This window comes from Heterocephalus glaber, unplaced genomic scaffold (genome assembly GCF_053883595.1).
Source record: "Heterocephalus glaber isolate CG9 unplaced genomic scaffold, H.glaber_assembly_v1.0 deba00001729, whole genome shotgun sequence".
Classification (NCBI taxonomy): Eukaryota; Metazoa; Chordata; class Mammalia; order Rodentia; family Bathyergidae; genus Heterocephalus; species Heterocephalus glaber.
The window spans coordinates 10,856,394-10,879,906 of record NW_028258440.1 but is presented as its reverse complement, the minus strand read 5'-3'; the positions used below and the strand labels follow the sequence as shown (position 1 = coordinate 10,879,906).

The window sequence follows — 23,513 nt, the reverse complement described above, 5'->3', positions numbered from 1 at the left end:
AGCCTTAGGCAAACTTATCAAAAAAAGAAAGAAAAGGCTCAAATTCATGCAATTAGGAACAAAAAGTGAAGTCACAACAGATCCAGCAGAAATCCAGAGGATCATCAATACCTACTTTGAGAACCTGTACTCCAATAAAATGGAAAAAACAGAAGAAATGGACAGATTCCTAGATACATATAAATTACCAAAGTTAAACAAAGATATAAAAAGTCTAAGCACCTCAATTGCAACCAGTGAAATTGAAAATGTAATTAAAACTTTACCAACAAAGAAAACCCCAAGTCCTGATGGCTTTACTGCTGAATTCTACAAGATATTTAGAGAAGATCTATTGCCACTACTCTTTAAGCTCTTCAATGAAATTGAAAGGGAAGCAATATTTCCAAATTCATTCCTGGAATCAACTGTTACTTTGATTCCAAAACCAGAGAAAGACTCAACCAAAGAAGAGAACTACAGGCCAATCTCCCTAATGAACATAGATGCAAAAATCCTCAACAAGGTACTGGCAAACAGAATACAGAGGGTCAAGAAGATCATAACCCCTGACCAAGTCAGATTTATTCCAGGGATGCAAGGATGGTACAACATACATAAATCAATAAATGTAATACACTATATTAAGAGTCAAGGACAAAAACCATATGATCATCTCAATAGATGCAAAAAAAGCATTTGACAAAAATCCAACACCCATTCATGATAAAAATCCTACAGAAAATTGGAATAGATGGTCTTTATCTCAAGCTAATAAAGGCTATCTATGAAAAAGCAACAGCCAACATCATACTAAATGGTCAAAAACTGAAAACCTTCAAGCTAAAATCAGAAACAAGACAAGGATGTCCACTATCACCACTCCTGTTCAATGTAGTTCTGGAAACATTAGCCACAGCTATTAGACAAGAGAAAGAAATAAAAGTAATAAAAATAGGAAAGGAAGAAGTTAAACTGTCATTATTTGCTGACGATATGATACTCTACATAGAAGACCAAAGAAATTCTGCCACAGTACTTCTAGACTTAATTGACAGATTCAGTAGAGTAGCTGGACACAAGGTAAACACTCAAAAATCAATTTCCTTCTTGTGCACAAATAACAGACTCACTGAGAGAAAAATTAAAGAAACAATTCCTTTCACAATAGCATCCAAAAAACGAAATATCTAGGAATCAATCTAACAAAGGAGATAAAAGACCTCTACACTGAACATTACAGAACTTTCAAAAAAAGAGATTGAAGAAGATATATGAAAATGGAAAGATATCGCTTGTTCCTGGGTAGGAAGAGCCAATATAATGAAAATGGCCATACTTCCAAAGCTGCTATACAGATTCAATGCAATCTCTATTGAAATCCCAACAGTGTATTTCACAGAACTAGAGAAAACAATCCAAAAATTCATTTGAAACCAGAAGAGATCTAGAATAGCAAAAGCAATTCAAGGCAACAGAGACATGGCTAGGGGTATCATAATCCCCAACTTGAAACTATACTACAAAGGCACTTTGATAAAAACAGCATGAGACTGGCACAGAAACAGACCTTATAATCAGTGGAATAGATTAGAAGATACAGAAACAACTCCAGACATACTCAGCTACCTCATCTTTGACAAAGGTGCCAACCACCCTCATTGGAGGAAAGATAGCCTCTTCAATAAATGGTATTGGAAAAACTGGATTTCAACCTACAAAGATTAAAACTAGACCCCCGTCTTTCACCAAGCACTAAACTAAAACCAAAGTGGATTAAAGATCTAAATATTAAAACAGAAACACTGAACTTACTGGAAGGTAAGTTAGGTAAAACTCTTGAAGACATTGTCATAGGAAAAGATTTTATGAACAAATCCTCAGTAGCATGGGAACTTGCACAAAGAATCAACAACTGGGATGTCTTCTTATTAAAAAGCTTCTGCACTGCAAGAGAAACCACCAACAGAGCTAAGAGACAACCTACAATCTGGGAAAAAAATTTTACCAGCTGTTCTTCAGACAAAGGTCTGGTATCTCAAATCTATAAAGAACCAAAAAAAATCAGACCCCCCAAATATAAAGACCCAATCCCAAAATGGGCATTTGAAATGAACAGACATATCTCAGGCAAAGAAGTAGAAACAGCAAATAAACATATGAAATAATGTTCAACATCACTGGTCATTCCAGAGATGCAAATGAAAACAATGCTGAGATTCCACCTCACCGTAGAAAGAAAGGCTGCCATCATGAAATCAACCAATAAGAAAGGCTGGTGGGGCTGTGAGGAAAGAGGAACCCTACTCCACTGCTGGTGGGAGTGTAGACTGGTGTAACTACTGTGGAAATCAATATGGAAATACCTCAAAAAACTAGGATTAGAGGTCCTATTTAACCCAGCTATCCCTCTGCTGCATATCTTTCCAAAAGATTTAAAAGAATCATACCACAGTGATATATGTGCACCCATGTTTATAGCGGCACAGTTTGTAATAGCTAAAACTTGGAAACAGCCCAATTGCCCGTCAACTGGGGACTGGATAAAGAAGTTTTTTTTTTAATAAAATGGAGTACTACTCAGCCATAAAGAATGAGAAACTAGAGACATTTATAGCAAAATGAATGCACATTGAGGCTATACTCTTAAGTGAAATAAATAGGATACACATGTGTAAATACTGAATGTTTCTCTAGTGTGAAAAACTAAAAGTGTAAATAATGTTCAAATGATATAATTGATAATATGAAATAGGAAGAAAAGATCTAATGGAATTGGGGAAGTAGGAAGGGTAGGGGAAAGGAAAGAAGGGAAAAGAAAAAGTATGAGAAATGGAAAAAATGGAAACAAAGTCTTTGTAAACAGGGAAGGGTGGAGGGGGTGAAGGGAGGGCTGGGAAATGGGCAAAAAGAAGAACTAAGATACATCATGTAAAGTTACAAGATCCCAATGATGAATTTAACTGTATTTCACACCTAAAATGTACCAATAAACTTGATGAAAAAAATATTTACAATCTGGTCCCTACAGAAAAAAATTGCTGACACCTGGCCTATTAGGGATTGTGAGTACAGTAATACCTAATTCATTGCATGTTAAAATCATTTTTTTATATAATAGAATATAGTTAAATGACAATTGGTTTAAATAAAATACTGATTAATACTCTCTTTCTTATGGTATTTGAAACCACTGTTCTACTGTTAGCTCACATTGTTGTCATAACGACTGGGGTCAATCTAATTTTCTTTGTTCCATAAATGACTCTTACCACTGTATGACCTACGTGATTATTCTTTTTTCTTTGTCATTAAAGTCTAATCTATTTTTAGGATATGTACTGGAATTGACTGCTTGGATTCAGAATATATGGAGATATTTATAAGGTATTGAAGATTACTCTCTTCAATATTTATAGTCAAGTCTTTGATAAGCTTTCTTCGATTGTAATTTTCATTATTTTATTTCATTATTTTCTTTTTGTCTTTTGGTATTACAATTATATATAGTCTACATTTCTATGCCTATCTTCAATATCAATATTTTTCTGCTCTTTGTACTGCATTCTTCATTTCAGCTTCCTCATTTCTGCTCTTCTAAGGCCTTTTATCATTACATCTCATTATACTTTTAAGTCCTTTCTCCCTTAGTCACCATTTAATATAATCTTCATTTTAAGATGGTTTTTATATTTTGCTTCAATGTATTCCATGCATTAAGCCAACTCTTGTTTTGCCTGTTTCTGTTCTGAGTTCTAAGATTTATTATTTGAGCATTTTTCATATTGTTTAATGTTTGTTTAAAGATTCTTTATTAAGATTGAAATGTTTTATTGCTTTTTTTCTGCTTTGGGGTTGGTTACTTGAAAGTATTTTTAATCAGTTGAAATTACAGATTTTTAATTTTCTATTTTCTTCTTGTAGGCTTTGCTAGGATGTTATCTTTCTTTTGTATTCATTCCGAAATACTTTATTTTCCTGGGCCAGCAATAAGAGCTGTACATAGATAGAAGTCAGGATTTTGGGTGACTTACTATGTTACTCAATTTCCTAGTTCTTATTTAATTGCATTTTTAAAAATCAATGATGCTTTTTGGATAGGAGGATTGAATACCCCATGATTTTTTGATTCACTTTTATTTCTCCAGTACTCTGAAATGCTACCTAATGCTTCCTTCTTTCTCCTTACTATTAAGCCCTCAACAGACAATTCTTTGAAGTAGCAACCCCATAACCTCAGATATATCTTCTCTAGGACACAACTCTAGTTCTGTGCATTTGAAAGCACAATTTCTTTAAATTTTCAAGAGCCAGTGACCTCATATGTCAGGTCTGAGATCTGTTCTCAAGATCTGCCCACCAAGGATGAGAATTCATATTGGAAATTATTTAACCAATTCTGCTACAGTTAGGCCCTAGCTTTTATACTTTCTTTCCTACTTAGTCTCTCACTAACAGTACTGGCACAGGCTGCAGAAGTAAATGTGCTTAATTTGGGTGTTCATTTTTCTACTTATGTGTAACTTAAAGTATGTGGAATTCTGTTTCCTTGTTATGCTCCTGAAGTAGGTTATGTGTGGTATTATTTGTTTTATTTGTTGATTTTAAGAGATAATGGAGATATTTGTATTTAAGGGGCCAATGCTACCCTAGAGAAACTCAGAATTCACTGTTTGTTTTTAATTTTACATTTATATAATACATATGAAGACACATACACATAAACATTGTATACTTAGTAAAAATTAGTAATCATACAATTTTACCTGCCTAGTGCTTTATTTAATTCCATGATTATAGGTTGGCCATAGTTATGGCTATCATTTGTAACTATGAATAGAGCCAGATTTCCTAATACTGTGCTTTATTTTCAGATGTATTTTCTGTATGTTCTTCATATAATTCCTCCACCTAGATTTCTAAGGCTTGGAAATTCATAGTGAGTATCTCATTTCTTTGGGATTAAAGTAGTGATGGCAAATATATTTGAACTTCTGACCTAACTCTAATTACAGAGTCCAGACTTAACAGAAAAGTGTGTTTGTTGCATTTGATTACTAATATATTCTATGGGTCTGGAACAGTGAATTGATGACATCAGTGTTAGGGATTTACCATGCTTGGTTTAAGACTTTTGTCTTCGGATAAAATGCCCACAACCTAAGGAAGATATAATACATTTAATTTTGCCATAGCCAAGTGTACTTTAGTTGAATAACTTAATACACAGTTGCAAGCTTAAATGGGTAGCCAAAAGTATGATAAATAATATAAAGGAGTAAGGAAGGTTTGTTGTATATCTTGATGGTCTGGCAACTTCATAGTCCCTTGGGGAGCAGCCCCTATTTGGCTCCAGTCAATGATTGTTATATTATCTTTACTATATCATAGATTAGAATAATGCTTGCCACGTATTAGCTACTCAATATATGTGTGAGAAAATGAATGAATCCAGGTCTGGGTGATCCCATATCTTTCTGTTTCTGAAGAGAAATCAGACATTTCATGTACACTATAGCTTTCATGTAAAATCTCAACCTAAGTTTTTAATTTTTGATAGCATTTAATAAATTCTATGCATGACAATCAAGACCTGTGTAGTTCACCAGACTCATCTCTGAATTCAGTTTTGTCGACAGCAATTCTACATAATTTTGGGGAAAAATCATTTCATAATTAAAATTATGATTAGGCCTAGTTCTCCTGCCTACAGGCTAGCTATGGCACATGGAGACAATGCCATTTTGGTCTCCTGTCACAGCTAAAACCTCAATGGTCTTGTGATGCTGTGATGCTTTAGGACAAGATTACAACAACTGAAGACATCCTGGGAGGAACAAAATCTTCATCTGAATAGTTCCTCAATGTTCCAGGATTTTCTCTGCTGCCTCCCTTTGAGTCACCTTTTACTTTTGTTACTCTCCCAAAGTGCTGAGCTCTCTGCCTTGCGTCATCGGTTACATTTGTTTCTCCTGATGTTGTGAATAAAGGTTGGGAAGCTTGAGGGATTTTGCTGCCCAGAGCAGCATTGATCAGGGCCAAAGCTCAGCTTCTTCTCTAAGTCTCATTTTTCTATCTTTTCTGTCTATTAATTAATTTGCCTTGTGCTGTTGTGGCTCGCAGGAAACTAGGACTTGCTGCAGAGGTTCCAGTAATATCCCCTTTCCCTGTTCCATACAAGTTTCCTTTGGAAGTAGAAAGCAAGACTAGGTTCCTGATTTGGGGAGTGGCGCACAAAGGGAGATTGCTACTGTGAGCTTTAGTAATGAAACAAACACAGCTAACAGGTTGAAATTGTAATTGAGCTCATGCCCTTGGCCTCATTAGCAAAAATGCTACTGAGATCATCAATGAATAGTATAAATATTTTTATTTCTTGCTTGCTTACTCAAATAACTAATGACATGCACATTATAATTGCCTGCAATAACAAGACTATGTTGTTTTGTTTGCTATGTATGCTAGTAATAAATTATGTTTCTTTTAGGTCAAATAATGTCCCAATCAATGGATTCCATTTTCTTCACTTTATCATTTTTTGAAAGCGTCATCTATAAAATATAGACTTTTTTCTCTCTTTTGACAGGTTCTACATTTAATATTTTACTAATTCAAAAAATAAATTGTTTGCTAACAGCAAGAGTTATATGCTAACTAATCCAAGGGCTAGATTTGGTCAGGGAAACCAAACTAAAAATCTAATGCTGAGAGAAAGAGAAAACAAAGTTATTACAAATGCTTTGTTTGGGTTTTGTTCAGTCTTGGAACAAGCTGTGTTTTAGGCATGACAAAGAAAGGATCTATTTGTTCCATCTGGCTTTCAAATACTCCCACAGCCTCTTATGTTGGAAAATCTTAACTAGTGTCATCACTGTAACATCCTATATGAGAATATTTGAGCATGTACTACTATAGGCCAGAATAGCACTGAATATGCATAGTACTTTACACATTTTTCCACTGGCACAAGATCTTTCACCAGCAGTAAAAATGAATAGTTCTACAAAGTTGAAAGTCATTTGACTCTTCAACTACTTAAGGACCAGAAGACTGTATTTACCACCGTGATCAAATATTAATGATATTTGAAAAAAACTTAATGGCTTTCTGCTAGGTGGTTGAAAATAACTATTTGTGAGCTTCAAAGCATTTGGTTCATAGGAATTAAATGTAAGGAGGTAGCATATTTCCTTTAACAAAACCACATCATCTTACAAATTTCCAGTTTCTTTCCTAGCTCAATACAATTATTCCTTGGTGTCCATAGGTTCCACATTTGTGATCCAACTAACTTCAGGTAGAAAATAGGTGGAAAAAAATGTGTCCATACTGAGCATATTGACTATGTTGAGATTTCTTTTCTTATCGCTATTCCTTAAAAAACAGTATGACAACTATTTTTATTGGATTTGCGTTCATAAGGTATTATTTATTGAATAATGAAAATAAACCACAATCTTAACATAAATGACATATGATAATTACAACAATATGTATAGAGGGATTATTATGTTAAGTGAAATTTGTCAGCAAAGAAAGACAAGTACTGCATGATGTCGCTCATACGTAGACTAAAATGTTGCTCTTACAGAATTTAAAGAACAGAAGGGTGGTTACCAGAGGCTGTGGAGAGTAGGAGATAGAGGGGAATGAAGAAAGACTGATCAAAGGATATTAAGTATAGTTACATAGAACATTAGGTATACTATCATACAATAGGGTGACAATAGAAAACAATAATGTACTATACATTTCAAAAAGCCAGAAGAAAGGATTTCAGTTTTTACTGTAAATAAATGATAAATGTTTGAGGATACAGATATATTTAATTTGATTTAAATATTTCAAAATGTCTAAAATTTCACAGTGCTTAAAGATGTACTGTAAACACATCTTTGTATATTTATTGTTAATGTATCTGTTAAAATGAATTTATATAAATATAAAAGAATAGATCATGTCAGTGATCGTGTCAGCAAACAGTGACAGTTTGATTCCTTGTTTTCTAATTTGGTTGTTTTTTATTTATTTCTCTTCCATAATTACTTTAGCTGAGATCTCCAGTACTATATTGAATAAAAATGGCAAGAGAGGGTATCCTTGTCTTGTTCCAAATTTTAAAAGCTTTTAAATTTTCCCCACTAAGAATGATGCCAGCTCTGGTTTTGTCATATATGACCTGTACTATGTGGAGACACATTGTTTCCATACCTAATTTGTTCGGATATTTTGTTTTATCACAAACCAACCTTTAACTTTCTCAAATGCTATTTATACATCTATGGAAATGTTGATATGGTTTTATCATTTCGGTATTGTGATGTATATCACATTAGCTTACTGATTTGTGTAAAATGAATTATTCGTGAATTCCTGGGTTGAATCCCACTTGATCCTGGTTAGAGATCTGTTCAATGTCTTGTGGAATTTGGTTTGCTTGTATCTTGTTGAAGATTTTTACATCTATGTTCATTAGGGATATTGGTCACTTTGTTTCTGTACTGTCTTTGTCCAGCTTTGGTATTAGGGTGATGCTGACTTTTAAAATGAATTTGGAAGCATTCCCTTCTGTTTGATTTTCAAAAATAATGTAAGAAGAATTGATATTAGTACTTACATGTTTGGTAGAATTCAGTACTGAAGCCATCTGTTCCTCAGATTTTCTTTGATGGGAGATTTTTTTATTGTTCTGGTAAGATTTTCTATTTCTTCACAATTCATTCCCAGTAGGTGACATGTATCAAAGGAATTTATCCATTTTTTCTAGGTCATCCAATTTGTTGGCATATACTTATCCTATAATAGTCTTTTATGCTCTTTTATATTCCTATTTTATCTCTTTCGTCCATTTTCTGCCTTGGATAACAGAGACACCATATTCCCAATTCCTGAGGCACCCAACTCTTCTTCCTCTTGCTGCATCTAATCAGTTACTAAGTTAAGGGTGTTTTATCTTCTAAATACTTCTTAATACCATCTCCTTGTCCTTTCCCAGAAGTTTATGTTTTCGCTATCACTCAACTGCATTACTAGTATAGTCTTCTAATTTGTCTTCATGGCTTCAGTTTTACAACCTCTGTCATCGTGTCTGCCAACCCCAACTTCAATACTACCATTAGAATGATTTTTCTAAATGTGAATTGGGGCAAATAATTTACATGCCTTAATGAAAAACCATAAAAATCTCCCTACTCATCCTTGGAATAAATTCCAAGATCCTTACCATGGCTTAAAATTCCTTTTATGATTTGCTTATTTAGCATCTTCATTTCTGCTAGCCTTCTGAGCCTCCCATTTTTTTTTTTTTCGCCTCCTCAGGTATTACAATATATTTTCACTGACTGAAACATAAATTTCCCCCTTTCTTTGCAGGAGATATTTCTGAACCCCAAGTAGATGACCCCCAGCTCTGTAAGATGACACCTTACAGATGACTGCAATGAGTCAGATGTTCTATTGGTGATACTGGCCTTCTCCATTCTGGCTGCTCTATATAGAAATTTTGTTCCTTTTTTGAAGTTTAAAATAGGTTAACCTGACAACTGTTTAAAAGCCATTGCTCTAATTTAACTTATTCTTATTCACTTTAGCGTAAGTATAACTTAACAATTTATGCAATATAGCTGTAAAAATAGTCACATAGCGAATTTATCTACATTATATATATTTTAGTGAGGTAGAAACTGTTAAACAAGAACCAAATTTCTTCTTTATGGAACAGAATTTAAATTGTTTACTTTGTATACTTCTTTTTTTTTTGGTACCGGGGATCGAACTCTGGTCCTTGTGCTTGTGCAGCAGGCAGAGAAACCACTAAGCCAGATCCCTGGCCCTAAATTGTTTACTTTGAAGTCATAGATTTCTTGAGAGAGAATTTTTTTCTAAATTTGCAAGATTGATTTTTGCTACTCTAAAATTTCTTAAGCATGTCAAACTCCAAAATTACTAACCTGCTCTCCAGGCTCCTTTCATTATGCTTTCTAGTAGATATTTATCTATTTCAAACAGTTGCACTTAAATTTTCTTACCCAGGCTAAGATAGTCTGATATGAGAATTCTTAGTAAGGAAACCACTCTTAAGGATGATAAAATCATTTCTTCATTCAAGACATGGGCTGAGTATCCACTACTTATTTGCTCAAGAAATTGTCTCTTTTACTTTGTCTTAAATAACAGCATACTGGGGCTCTGAGGGAAAAAATAAATACAATATTTTTTCTTTCATCAAAAGCCTTCATTCTGAGCAACAGAAGGTAATTATAGTTCTAGAAATTAATTGTATGTGACATGGGTTCATCCTCTTATTTTAGTATGTTTAATTTGGATTGGATTTATACTTTCATTTATGATAGGTTAAAATGCCACTTAATATGGTAGAGATAAAACTTATGGAATATATTACACCAAAAGATGATGGAGGAAGAATATATAAATCTTTTTTATTAAGGAAGGGTTGTGGTAAATACATAGGTGACAGGTTCATAATTAGACTGAAGCTACACCATCATTTTCCAAATCCTTTCTTAGAGGTATTGCTAGGAAGTTGATAGAATCATGAATAGGAGAAAAAGTCAGTTCTAACACAGAATCTGCCAATATTATCATGATTGGGCCATGACAGTGAACTGGAAGAAGTAATGATTATTAAGCATAACACCAAAAGAATAGACATGATCTACAGACTAGTATAAAAGTATTTTATACTGAGTCATTTCTTAAATGTTATAACTAAAATACATTTTAATGAAAATGTTTCTTAACCTAGATGTGGCCTCCAGAGAGAAAAATAAAATCATTTTAAGTGTCAAAATATCACAGAAGAGAGAAATTAATAAAATGAAAGCAAAATGACAGCTATTTTACACCAGGCAGAAGGAAACAGCAAACTTATTAGAGGTTTATTGTGAAACAGATATTCAGGTTCTGAAAAACTGTTTTAGATGACTTTGAAAAGAAACAAAACTTATCATGTTAAGATATATACTTACCGCAGTTCAAATTAATAATCTTTATAACAATCCTATTCCACTAGTAATAATCATTAAGCTTCATTTAGATCTGCTAAGCAATGCCATGGGTGCTTTACATGCTTCTCCTCATTTACTTATAAAAAAAAAACCCTCAAGGAAAGTATTGTTGACTTTAACATTTTGTAGATGAGGAAACTTTAGGCACAGACACTATAAGGAAGTTGGTAATAATCAAAGAGATGGTTTTTGGTAAGCATATTTATCATACTTAACAAATACTATGTGAGGGGGCATTGTGCATTTATATTTATTGGGTAGAAAACTCCACTTCTATTCTCCATTAAAAAATCTTAGTTCTGGAATTTTCCAAAATCAGAACATATACACTCCATTTCACTTCTTCCTTCTGTAGGGTGGTATATGTACTTTCTCGGTGAGGTGAGCAAAATGAACACACTCCACTGACCTAATTTTATCATTTTCAATACATTCTTATTCCACTGGAAAAAAGAACAACAGAATGCAGGGCAGTTTGACCTAGTATAAAAGAGGCAGAAGAAATCATTGACATCAACATTCCTCAATTTTGGTGCAGAGAGAGTAATATGAAGTAGGCCCTTGGCCTTCTTGATTAGTTTTATCCAGAATTTAAGATCAGAGAACTGGACTCAGAGTTCTATCTTTCCTAAATTAGTATTGTTAATATCCATTTTACTCAGCTTTTTAGATGTAGGCACTATATTGTGTGTTGTCAAAATGTACAGAATGAAACAATTTCATCTGTTCAGTTTGAACACCATCTGTATACCCTGACAGTTGTAAGCATCACTACTAATTTTGTGGAAAAAGAAAGGTATTATTCATGTAATTAAATAATGATTCTGAGAGCCAGAAACTTTTACTTCCTAATTCATTTACTGCAACAGCCCATTTGACCCCAGGCACAATGCATTCCTGTGAGTTTCTATTGCCTCTTATACAAACTGCTGACTGTAGAGAAACTTGATCAAAACTTGATCAGATTGCTGGAGAAGCTGCAGTTTTGCCCTTCACAACCATTGATAAAGTACTTTAACCTCGCCTTCTCTTGATACCTTGCGTATATATGGTCATCAGTCTTCCTGACTAGTACTTCATATGGCTTATTTGTAAATTCAAGCAAATGTGCTTCTGACTGACACTGATACATCACTGATGTCAAAATATCAGAGAGGATGAAGCATAAGGACATATTTTTTGATTCAGATGGAATATATTACAGATTTACAGGGAAGAGATGACAATAACCATTCTATGATATCTTCATATAATCAGTATCTCTCCATACTTCTCCTTATCAAATTTTATGACTTCGAAACTTATTCAATGGAATTATTGTCTTGCTGATCCAAAAGGTATAGTGGGTAGATATGGGAATGGGAATGGTTGTCTAAACAGCTCAGCTCTGGTTTTTCACATACTAGATTTCCATTGCTTTCCAATGACCATTAACAGAGCCATAATGCACAGAATGTCTATTGATGTCCTATTGATATCGATGAGATTTCCCCTTGTGGATTGAGGGCAGCACAGCATATGGCTATTAGTATCTAAAGGTTATGTATAATGGATAATAGAGGAAAATGAAATAGCAGAAAGAAATTTGCACGGGAAACAGAAGCAGTAAATAGTTTCAGTGAAAGATTTTACTTGGGCTATGCAGCGACTGCAAAGGGGATTGAAAAAAAAGATGACTCTTATAGACTCAACAGAAGTCTAGAGTGAAATGGTTTTATATTCTGAAATATAATGCTTTTTATTTCCAACACAGAAAGCCATTTTAAAATCATCTTATATATTACAGTTCTTATGTGGCGCTGTTGACTTGAATGTGTATTTATGAGTTTCCACTCTACCATCCTGCAATGGTCAGCAATAATGGCCCTGATGGGACAAATCGAGGAAGAGATTTTTACAGATTTACCCAAAGCCACATAATTTCCAGATCATGACAGAACCCAGAAGAAAGTTACAGTGTTTGCTATAAACAGCTCCTCATTTTGAACCCATTCAACTTACTGTGCTAACACTTGGTCTGATATTTCTGCATCTGGAAAATTTCACAGTAAAAAATTTCAAAAGATATCTCTCACCAGTCAACCTCTCCTATTTGTGCTCACCATTTTAATGGATAACCTGGTGTATCTAATTAAATTTTGTAATTTAATTAAAAAGTCACCTGGTGGATTTATTTAGTAGAGTTCGAGAATGGCAGCAAGGCCTAATGCTCAAGGTGTGTGTGCTGTGGATTCAGCTGGTTCTCTCCTAAAGATCAAGATAAGATATTCACCTCTTAGTGATAGGACCTCTTATATTTTCTGTACTACAGTTTCCTTATAATATTGAGACTTATCCACAGGAACCTAATAAATCCAATTAATGTAAACACTATATGCCACAACATAAGCTAAGAGAAATAATATCAGCAAGTACAACAAAGGGAATGAGGAATCTGAGGAGGCGTTTAGGGTAAGGGGAAGAGGATTAAAATAAAGAAGCTGTAATATGTACATGTAACCACTCTCCAAGATGATGTAAACTGCATGAACTGCAAACATGTACTAATAAATTTTTTAAAAGATTGTTGTGAGAATTAAATGAGTAAATATAAGCAAATTATTTAGCATAATTCATTTTTCTCAGGAAACTTTCACTAACAGAGCTAATGTGTGCCAAGCCCTGTTAATAAAATTAAAACAGCCAGGAATAATATGATTATTTCTGAGAACTAGGGAATTTTAGTTATGAATAACAATAACAGTAGTGATAGTAGTAATAATAATAATATTTGACATCTATTGGCTACTTACTATATCTTAGACCATATTCCAAGTGCTTTGGTTATGTAAGTGGTGGCAAACCTATGGCTTGGCATGCGAGCCAAGTTGCCCCAACAGTCAAGCATGGGATATCAGTTGTTTTCATTAAACTAAACCTCAGTATTCATGTTTAATTGCAATGTTGGCATTTTGAGACAAATAAGTTGGTTTTGAGTTGCAGTTTTGCTACTCAGTCTCTAAAAGGTTCCCCATCACTGGGTTATATTAACACATTTAATTCTCAGCACAACCCTATGCTACAGGTACTATCTTAAGGGCAGTTTACAGATGAGGAAATTGAGGCCTGAAAAGTTTAAGTAATATACTTAAAATAAGCAGTAGAAGTTTGAAAAGCTATCCTCATAAGTATTGTACTACATTGCTTTACTGGCATTCCAAATCGATATGTCATTGCCTACCTATTTGTAAAGGCAAACCTTGAAAATGACTGAACATACTTTTACTTATGAAATGAATATACAATCCAGCTAATCGAGTCTCTGAATACACTGTGGAATTTTTGATACAGGAATAGCCATCATAATGTATTTAAATAGAAACATAGTTTTGAACATGGTAGAAACGCATGAATAAAGTGATTGGTATTTCTTGGATTTGTTTATACCAGGGCTTAAGTGCTCCATCTAAAACATTACTTGTCTGTGTAGTAACAGGTAATAAGAAATAATCTATAAGACAAAAAGTGGTCTCATAATTGAACAAGAACATTTTAAAGAATCTAAATTGGGCCTGGTGGTACAGGCCTGTAATTCCAGCACTCTTGGATGCTAAGACATGAGGATCAAAAGTTTGAGCCCAGTCTAGGGAACTTAGCAAAACCCTATCTAATATATAAAAAATTTAAAAAGTCCTGGGGCTGTAGCTCAATGTGAAGCCCCTAGATTTAGTTCCCAGTAGAGAAAAAATATATACTATGGTCTTTAGTGAATTTAAACTTCTCCAATTATTCCTCATTTTGAATGATTTTCTATTAAAATCATGTTTGAGTTGCAGTACTTTCTTATCCTCTTCCTCTATGTGTTTGGAAGTATTTTTCATTATGGGTAACCAAATAAACACACGTATTGGGCTGTCATGAAATGACTGTGATAAAAGATATATTTTGATACTATAGAGTAATATCATCCATAGTTAAAAGAAATATATTCAAATATATCCAGATTGCTTGATGGATGTATAAAAGAGAATCATTAACATCAACAGAGTTTGCTGTTGACATTGTCAGTGACTTTGCTACAAAGAAAACAAAATATATATATTAAACACCCTATCTTATGACTCCCCCAAAAAATCATTATGTGAACTTTCTAACTGTTTACACTTTAGATAAATAGGTATTGACCAAATATGTTATATTATTTAAAATGTTAGGAAAATCTAAATCTCTTTTTATCTACTTCTCAGGATCATATTGTGTGTCTTAGAAGGTCATTCTGCTCAATTGGGAAACTAGGTTAAACCTGAAAAGAAGTTACTAGTGAAGAAGGTACTAGTGAAATATCTGGATAGATTTTTTTCTATCACGTTATTTTATTCACTGTGTGAATAGAACTACCACAAACATGTTTCTTCAGTTAATTTACATTTTAGACTGCAGAACCACTCAAGCAAAGAAATTAATATTCAGCCAAAATAAAATGCCACCTTAAAAAATCAATACAATTTGCTATTAAATGAGGGTAACTTTAATCAGGGTGACTCAAGAACACAACTAATATTTTTCTTAAAAGTGGGAAGAGTACCTTACAATTGTTTTCTGCTTTACCTTCTCAAGCCTAGTAACTGCACAATTTCTCAACTATCTGGTGAAAATAAGGACACTTTTTTTGGTCCCACTGTGAAATTTTGAATTCCTAGGAGGAAATTATGCACTGAACTTCCTAATGGCTTCCAAATAACTAGTGCTTTAATGAAACTGCTACCTGAGAATTTGGTAGCAGTATTATTGTTTAACTATAATTTAAGAAGCTATTGTAGATTAGCACTTATGACTTCTAATGAGAAAACCATAACTGCCCTTTAATTGAAAGGAAAATGGCTAACTACAGTAATTGCAATCAATAAGTCTGTGTTAGTAGTGTAAATATTTCTTCTCAAAGAGCATTCCTTACTTTCTGCAGCAGTATTTAAGGTTGGGAAGTGAAAGAAAACCTAATTAGAAATCCATTTGTTATTTATAATACTAAGCTTTGCTTCAAATTTGTATATATAAGAGTTGAGAGAGAAACCCTCACACCCCCCATCCCCTCAAATTAAACAAGACTTTGATTAAAGAAAAAGGAGGCATGGAAAAACGGTCTTACCAATCACGTAAGCTAGCAACAAGGCCAAAGTCACGGTTATCGCAGTGGCGCTCAGGGCTGTGCACTTCCAATTGCAGCACCTGTAAGGTTTGTTGAAGGTGAAGGCAGGGCGGGAAAAGGTGCTTCGAGGAAGTGGCCTGGGAGGGGGCGAGTACACCGTATTGGACGTCAGAGGGTAGTTCTGACTGGCTGCACTGAAGATAGCAGAGGAACCAGATCCATGCTTGAACAGGAAATGCCTGTGGGGGAAAGAACCACGAAAGTTAGGATTTGAAGCACCACATCCAGTTTCTACAGAAAAACAAAACAAAACAAAACAAAAAACAAAAAAAACCAAACAAACCCTGAACTGATTTCAAATGGTCGTGCTTTGATAAACCTCAGAGGAAGTGGGAGGGTCTGGACAAAATGTTCATACACGGAACAGGTGACTAAACTGTCTTTGGTGGTCTCTGTCTGTTCTTTCCTTATTTAGACCTTTAAGAGAAAGTAAGAGGTCTTGTGTTTCCTGACTTGCTGGCTACTGTGTGTTAATATTCCACATTTGATATTATTTGATATTATTCACTATACACCCGCCTTTTATTAAGAATGATTGTCAAGAGCTGATTCAAAACAGATGCATTGTCAGCATTTTCATAAGACAACAGTGTTTGAGATTTTCCTACCAAATCTTAAATACTAGCTTTCACAATATTTTCACCAAATGTTTTATGAACATTATCAAACATATAGCCAAGTTGAAAGAATTTTACAAAGAACACCCATACCCTCACCAATTAGACTCTACAGGTAACGTGACTCTAATTTATCACCTAGTTTGATATTTTTATAGATTTTCAGTATAAAATTTATACATGATCAAGTAGACAATTTTAAGGGTACTGGTGAGATTTGACAAATGCAATCCTCTGTGCAAACCAAATCCCCATCAAGATGTAGGATATTCTCATCACACCAAGGAGTTCCTGCTTGTCTTTTCCATGTAAATCCCTATCTCCATTGCCAGACACATCACTGTTCTGTAGTTTTTCTACCATACATTTGTTTTTGTTGTAGAGCCTCAGGCAAATGCAGTCATGGTGTTGTCATGTTTGAACTACTTCGGGATGATTACTGACTGTTTCATGGCTATAGCCATGAAAGCCATGGGCCTTTCATTAAGAGTAGAGATGCATTCACAGGAAGGGAATTGACAAAATCAAAAGAAAGTATATTTTTATGCATGAACTTTATACTTAGTGAGTGCTAGGTGTTGTGTTGATTGCTTATTATCTCATTTAGTTAATTTACTCTTCACTTAAACAAAACAGCTTATGTTATTATCCTAATTGTACATTTAAGGAGTTCAGAACTAAAGAGGTTAAACAATTTGCTCAAATTCATCTGGCAATTGAATGCCAGAGCTAGAAACAGTACCCAGGTCAAGCAGGCTCCAAAGTTCTTGATCTTAACTCTACTGTTCCACCTGGAGCAGTAAAATTTATTGCTAAACAAAGCCTATTCTAGTGCTACATATGAATGTACAACACACAAAAAAAGCTTTTACTAAGTAAAAAGCCAACATTTCCTTATATGTGTAATACATGTCCAAATGCATAAATTATTAAGATCATTTTAAGACTGATTTCTTGCTTACATATTTAAAGAACAAAACCATATATAATCATAGAAAACAATTAAAAACTCTGCATTCAAGTTAATGAAAAAGATCCACAATAGAAAATTTTGCCCTAGTACATGGGGTTAAAGATTTTTTAAAGGACTGTGTTACAGAGGGTAGTTGAGATTTAGGAGTCTTTGTGGAGGGCAATTTGTCATTAAGCATCAAAAGACTTTAAATACAAATATTTCTGTACATAGTAATTATGCTTATATGAGTTTTTCTTCAGGAAATGATGTGTATGACAACGTATATATGAAGCTATTCATTGCGATGTTATTTATAATAGCCAAAGCAGCCCACTCAAATACCTAATACTGTAGTTGGTATTTCATTGTCAATTATTTATAAATATAAAATACTGTACAATCATTACAAATTGTGTTGTAAAAGAAAATCAGCTCACTAAGAAATGTGTTTATAAATATTACCAAGTGAAAGAGCATGCCTTAAAAGACTAAGACTTAATAGGATATAATTTTTCAAAGAAAAAAGTAGATGTATTCATGGAAAAATAAAAATTTGTGTTATGATTTTCAGAACTTTCTGTCATGTGCTTGTATTGACTTTGCAACTAAGAACAAAAAGATTGATGGGAAGAAAAGTGGATAATTTACTGGATAGAGCTAACCACAGAAATAGTTGACTCAATTTAGGTGAGCGTGATTTATTTAGGACCAAGAAAGGCCAGGTACCAATTTAGGCACTTTATATGCACTTTGATCTTTATATGTCTGTGAGGCTGATACTACTACCCTAATCTTACAGGTGACTAAATTGAGATTGAAAGAGGATTATTAGAAACCAAGTGGTGGTAATTATTTAATAACTGTAATAATACTGATAACAGACAACATTTGAATGCTTTTGCCACAAATCATTCTAAATATTTCAAAATATATCATATCACTTAATTTTTTACAGTTTATTATAGTTAATATCTCCATTTTACACATGGAAAAAGCAAAGCACAAAGAGGTGAAGTAGTAGCTTTGCCATGGTCGCACAGCTAGTAATGAATGAGGCTGAATTTCAAAACCAGGAAGACTGGCTCCAGAGCCCAATGCTCTCAACGAATGCACTATACTAGGATTATGGAGTCAGTGAATACATTAAAATTTTAATCCAGGCCCTGTTTCGAAACAGAAATATGCAGATCAGTTCAGCCTGTAGATAATTTTGAATTGAGTCACACTATTATCCTGTTTCATTTGGAATTAATAGCAAGAATGATGGTTATCAAATCAAAGTTGAAAGGGACCATCTCAGAAATAATCTAGAAATCCAATTCCCTCATTTTGCAGTCATAAGCACTGGAATTGAGGGGATGAAAGTAACTTATCTAAAAAGAACACAGCTAGTTAATGGCATGATAAAAATTACCATCTGGGACTTCCAATATAGTATATTCTATTGCCCCGTGGAACCTGCCAACCACAGTCATCATCAGATTAGCACCAAGACAAATACTTTCTGTTCAAATATGTATTGTGTCTATTCTTTTGTATGTCATATATTCTTGTAGTCAGATTAAAGGACTGTTTTTAACAATTTTGAATGAGTGGGTGTTTCAAAAAAGGTACTCTTTAATTAATGAAAATCTAAAATAGTTACTGCTACTCCTGAAGGCATCTAATTTATCCCCAGGATGAAAAAATATTATATAAATAGTAATAAGAGTACATAGATTTTATTGAATAGGTGACTCATAACATTGTACTCTTTCATTTGATTGTGCTTCCTCTTTAGAGTTTTGAAATAATCTCCTCCATGCCCTAAAGAGGCAGACTTCTTTAATGTCTGATTAGCTCTCTTAGTCTATGTTTTCCCTTTTGGCCATCAAATTTCTAGCAAGAAGTGTAGCATTTTAGAGGCAGCATAGCGGAGGTGCTTCTTTAACTCCATTTCCCCAATGTGTGATTACTTCAGAGGGGACAAAATATCACTTACAGCAACACTCTGATATGTTCTTATGGGATAAAAGATAAACTCAGCTGTATGGAGATCTTTTACTCAGTGTTTGGAGATAAAATCTTCAATTCTTTGCCTATTTATAAAGGAGAACAATTGAATTTTTGAGGCAATGTAAATGGCCCAATATGTTGGATATTGATTTGGTTTGGTATATCATTAAGAGTAGAAGAAAGACAAAAATTGATGCAGAATTGTTGGCTATTATGATGGCAATTACAAGCAATAATCAATATCCATAAGCACTGTAATTTCATCTGATGCACACCAAAGGATTTCCAAATGCAGTTTCAAAAGTAAAATATTATAACATAATGAGTAAATTCAACAGTCACAGAAGAGAAACATTTAAACTAATTTATGTTTGAATGGACTCCAAATCACAGTTCTCAGTTTGGGTAGATAATAAAATGAGTTTATATACTAAAGTTCTTGTTTTCTTATTAACAAAGTCAGATTAAGATCGCACACTGAATGCAATCTATGCTTTGATGTGTGTCATGAAAAACATTAGCTCAAAGGTTGTGAATTGTCACAAGCTTTGAAGTCCATTGTTGGAAAGTAAAACTGGTACATAATATGCTTTCATAGTCCTTGATAAAAGTAGGAGAATAAAGAAAAATGTGCAGTGCTATATTTCAGCTATGTGCTCATAAAATCAGATCATCTGTTTAAGCACATTGCTTTTCCCTGGAGCCCCGAGGACATATCAAAGTGTTGCTATCAATTTCATATAATTGGTTCTTTTTTCTAAAAAACAAATGATAAAAATGCATTTCAAGAGCTTATGTGTAAGTAGTACTCTTCTTTTCATCTGTTTTAATATTCAAATTCAAATGTAAAAAGATGAAGGAAGATATTGGCAAAAGGAAATGGGCATATAAGGAAATTGAAAGAAAAATATTTTCAAGACTGATGCAATCAAGTGGTGGTAAATGGGAAAATAACAAATGCCCCTATAAGGACTTTTAAATCACCTAAAAAAAAAGAAAAAGTGTACACTCTTTGTAAACGCTGCACACTACATAATTCTGAGGGTATCTGCTAGCATTAAATAATGTGATTTAATGTGGCACTTAAAATTGTACGGGAAAAAAATCTACAGCTTTTTAACAACAGATGTGTAAATAGACAATATTTTTTTTCTTTTACGTCTTGTAAATATTCTTATGAGACACATATTTAAACTGTATTCCTATAGCTATAAGCATTTGACTCATTTTATATGCAGAGGCAGAAATTCAACTTACTTCTAGTAGTAGCCAAAATTGATTTTTAAAAAATTACAATAGGTCTAAACCACATTTGGGAAACATAGTGAAATTGAGATTGAATTCATTTTATTATGATAAAAACATGCAATATAAAACATACCATATTAAACATTTTTAAATGTACATTTAAAAATCTACATTTTAAAATGTACAGTTCAGTAAGGAAAGTACATTTACATTGTTATGCAACAAATATTCAGAACTTTTCTTCTTGCAAATCTGAAACACCAAATAACTCTTTTCCCCTCCTTCATCAGCTTCTATTCATGTGTTTCTATGATTTTTACAACTCTACATTCTCATATGAATGGAGTCATACAGTAGTTGTCTTTTTGTGACTGGCTGATTTCACTCAACATAATGTGCTGAAGTTTCATCTGTGTTGTGCCATGTGTCAGAATCTCATTCCTTGTTATGGCCAAATAATATTCCACTGTATGTATATATATTTTGTTTATTCATCAGCTGAATATTTGGGTCACTTTCCCCTATTTGTGATTAAGAATGATGCTTTTAAGGTGAACCTTCCAGACCGCCGTACCATGGCCCCCAGCACCGAGGAGCAGAGCTGCCCCCAGTGCAAAGGAGGTGAACCTTCCGGGCTGATGTACCATTCAGCCCAGTTCCAAGGCACATATCCCCCCACACACGCACACTTGTTGAAATGAGAAGACACGTAAACAAGTCTCAAAACCAGACTTCCAGGTCACTTAAAGCAACCCCAAAGGAAAATGAGATGGAAAAATCTGTTACTCAACCACCTGGACTCCCTGAACTGGAAACAAAAGAGGATCTGGAAAAAATGAAATCAGAAATAATTTCTCAGATAACAGAAGAGATTGTGCCCATAGTGCAAGACATGATTAATAAATCTAGAGATGACACAGATAAAAAAATAGAGAAGCTGAGAAACATGATGGAATCCCAATATAGGAAACAAATGGAACCCATAAAGCAGATGCAAACAGATTTGCAGGAGATTAAAAACTCCACTGAAAGTTTACACAGCAAAATGAGCCAATGTGAGAACAGAATTTCAGATATAGAAGATAAGATTGGAGTTAGTGACAAAGAAAAGAAAAATTTCTTAAAAATAGTAAGGGATCATGAGAAATCAATTCAGCAGCTGCTAGACAATGCAAAGGAGAGTAACATAAGACTGATCAGAGTCAATGAAGAAACAGGAGAGAGTGAAGATGACATAAAAAACTGTTCACAGAAGTGATGGGCGAAAACTTCCCAAGCAGGGGGAAACAACTTGATAAACAGATAAGCGAGGCATATAGGACTCCGACTAGCCTTGATCAAAAATATCCACACATAGGCATATAATAGTTAAGATTCCAGAAATCCAACAGAAGAAAAAAATTCTACAAGCAGTGAGAGAAAAGAAACAAATTACATACAAAGGAAAGCCCATCAGAATCACAGGAGACTTCTCAACACAAACCCTCAAGGCAAGAAGAGCTTAGAGTGATGTATTTCAAGCCCTAAAGGAAGACAACATCCAACCCAGATTGATGTAACCTGCAAAACTATCTTTCAAAATTGATGGAGAAATAAGATACTTTCATGACATACAGCACCTTAGGAATTTCACAAATACCAAACCAGCACTACAAAAAATTTTAAACAATACACTAAGAAAAGATAATGAGGATCACAACCACAGGAAGCCTTGCAGAATGAATCCATCAGGAATGACAAGAAATTAAATGCAAAGGGGAGAATCCAACAAAAAGAAAAAGTCATGAAAAGGATAAGTCAATGCATATCAATTATAATCATCAATGTTAATGGTCTCAATTCACCAATCAAAAGAAATAAACTGGAAGAATGAGGCAAGAAGGAAGATCCAACAATATGCTGCATACAAGAAACACACTTAATTCAAAAAGAAACTCATGGACTGAAAGGTAAAGAGTGGAAAACAATACTCCATGTGACAGGAACCAAAAAAAAGCAGGAGTCGCTACCCTCTTTGCAGATCAAGTGGATGTCAAACCAACACTGATTAAGAGAGACAAAGAAGGACACTTCATCTTTATAAAGAGAATGATCAAAGAGGAAGAGATGACAATCATAAACATACATGCACCAAACACTGGTGTGCCCAATTATACACTTGATCTTAGCCAAAAGGCTGAGAAGCGATGTGTGCCCAACTATATAAAACAAATACTAATGGACATAAAAAATCAAATAAGCACTAATACAATAGTAGTGGGGGACCTCAATACCCCACTGTCAAAAATAGATATATCAACTAGACAAAAAATAAGCAACAAAATACTAGAACTCAATCAAACTCTTGAACAAACAAACTTAACAGATGTTTACAGAGCACATCACCCTACAAAATCACAATACACATTCTTTTCAGCTGCACACAGGTCATTCTCCAAAATAGACTACATACTCATAGAACATGTTTAAGTAAGAGCAAAGGAATTGAAGTTATCCCCTGTATATTA

General features: G+C 33.9%; 1 protein-coding gene across 5 annotated transcripts in view; it reads right to left on the bottom strand.

Annotated features, from left to right (window-relative positions):
- Positions 1 to 23,513, bottom strand: part of Tenm1 (teneurin transmembrane protein 1) — an 837,569-nt gene that overhangs the window by 324,328 nt on the left and 489,728 nt on the right. For all 5 annotated transcript variants that reach the window (XM_087199780.1, XM_087199781.1, XM_087199782.1 and 2 more), the window contains one exon: positions 16,132 to 16,370. In XM_087199780.1, coding sequence (XP_087055906.1) covers positions 16,132 to 16,370 — 239 coding nt within the window. The remainder of the gene's footprint in view (positions 1 to 16,131; positions 16,371 to 23,513) is intronic.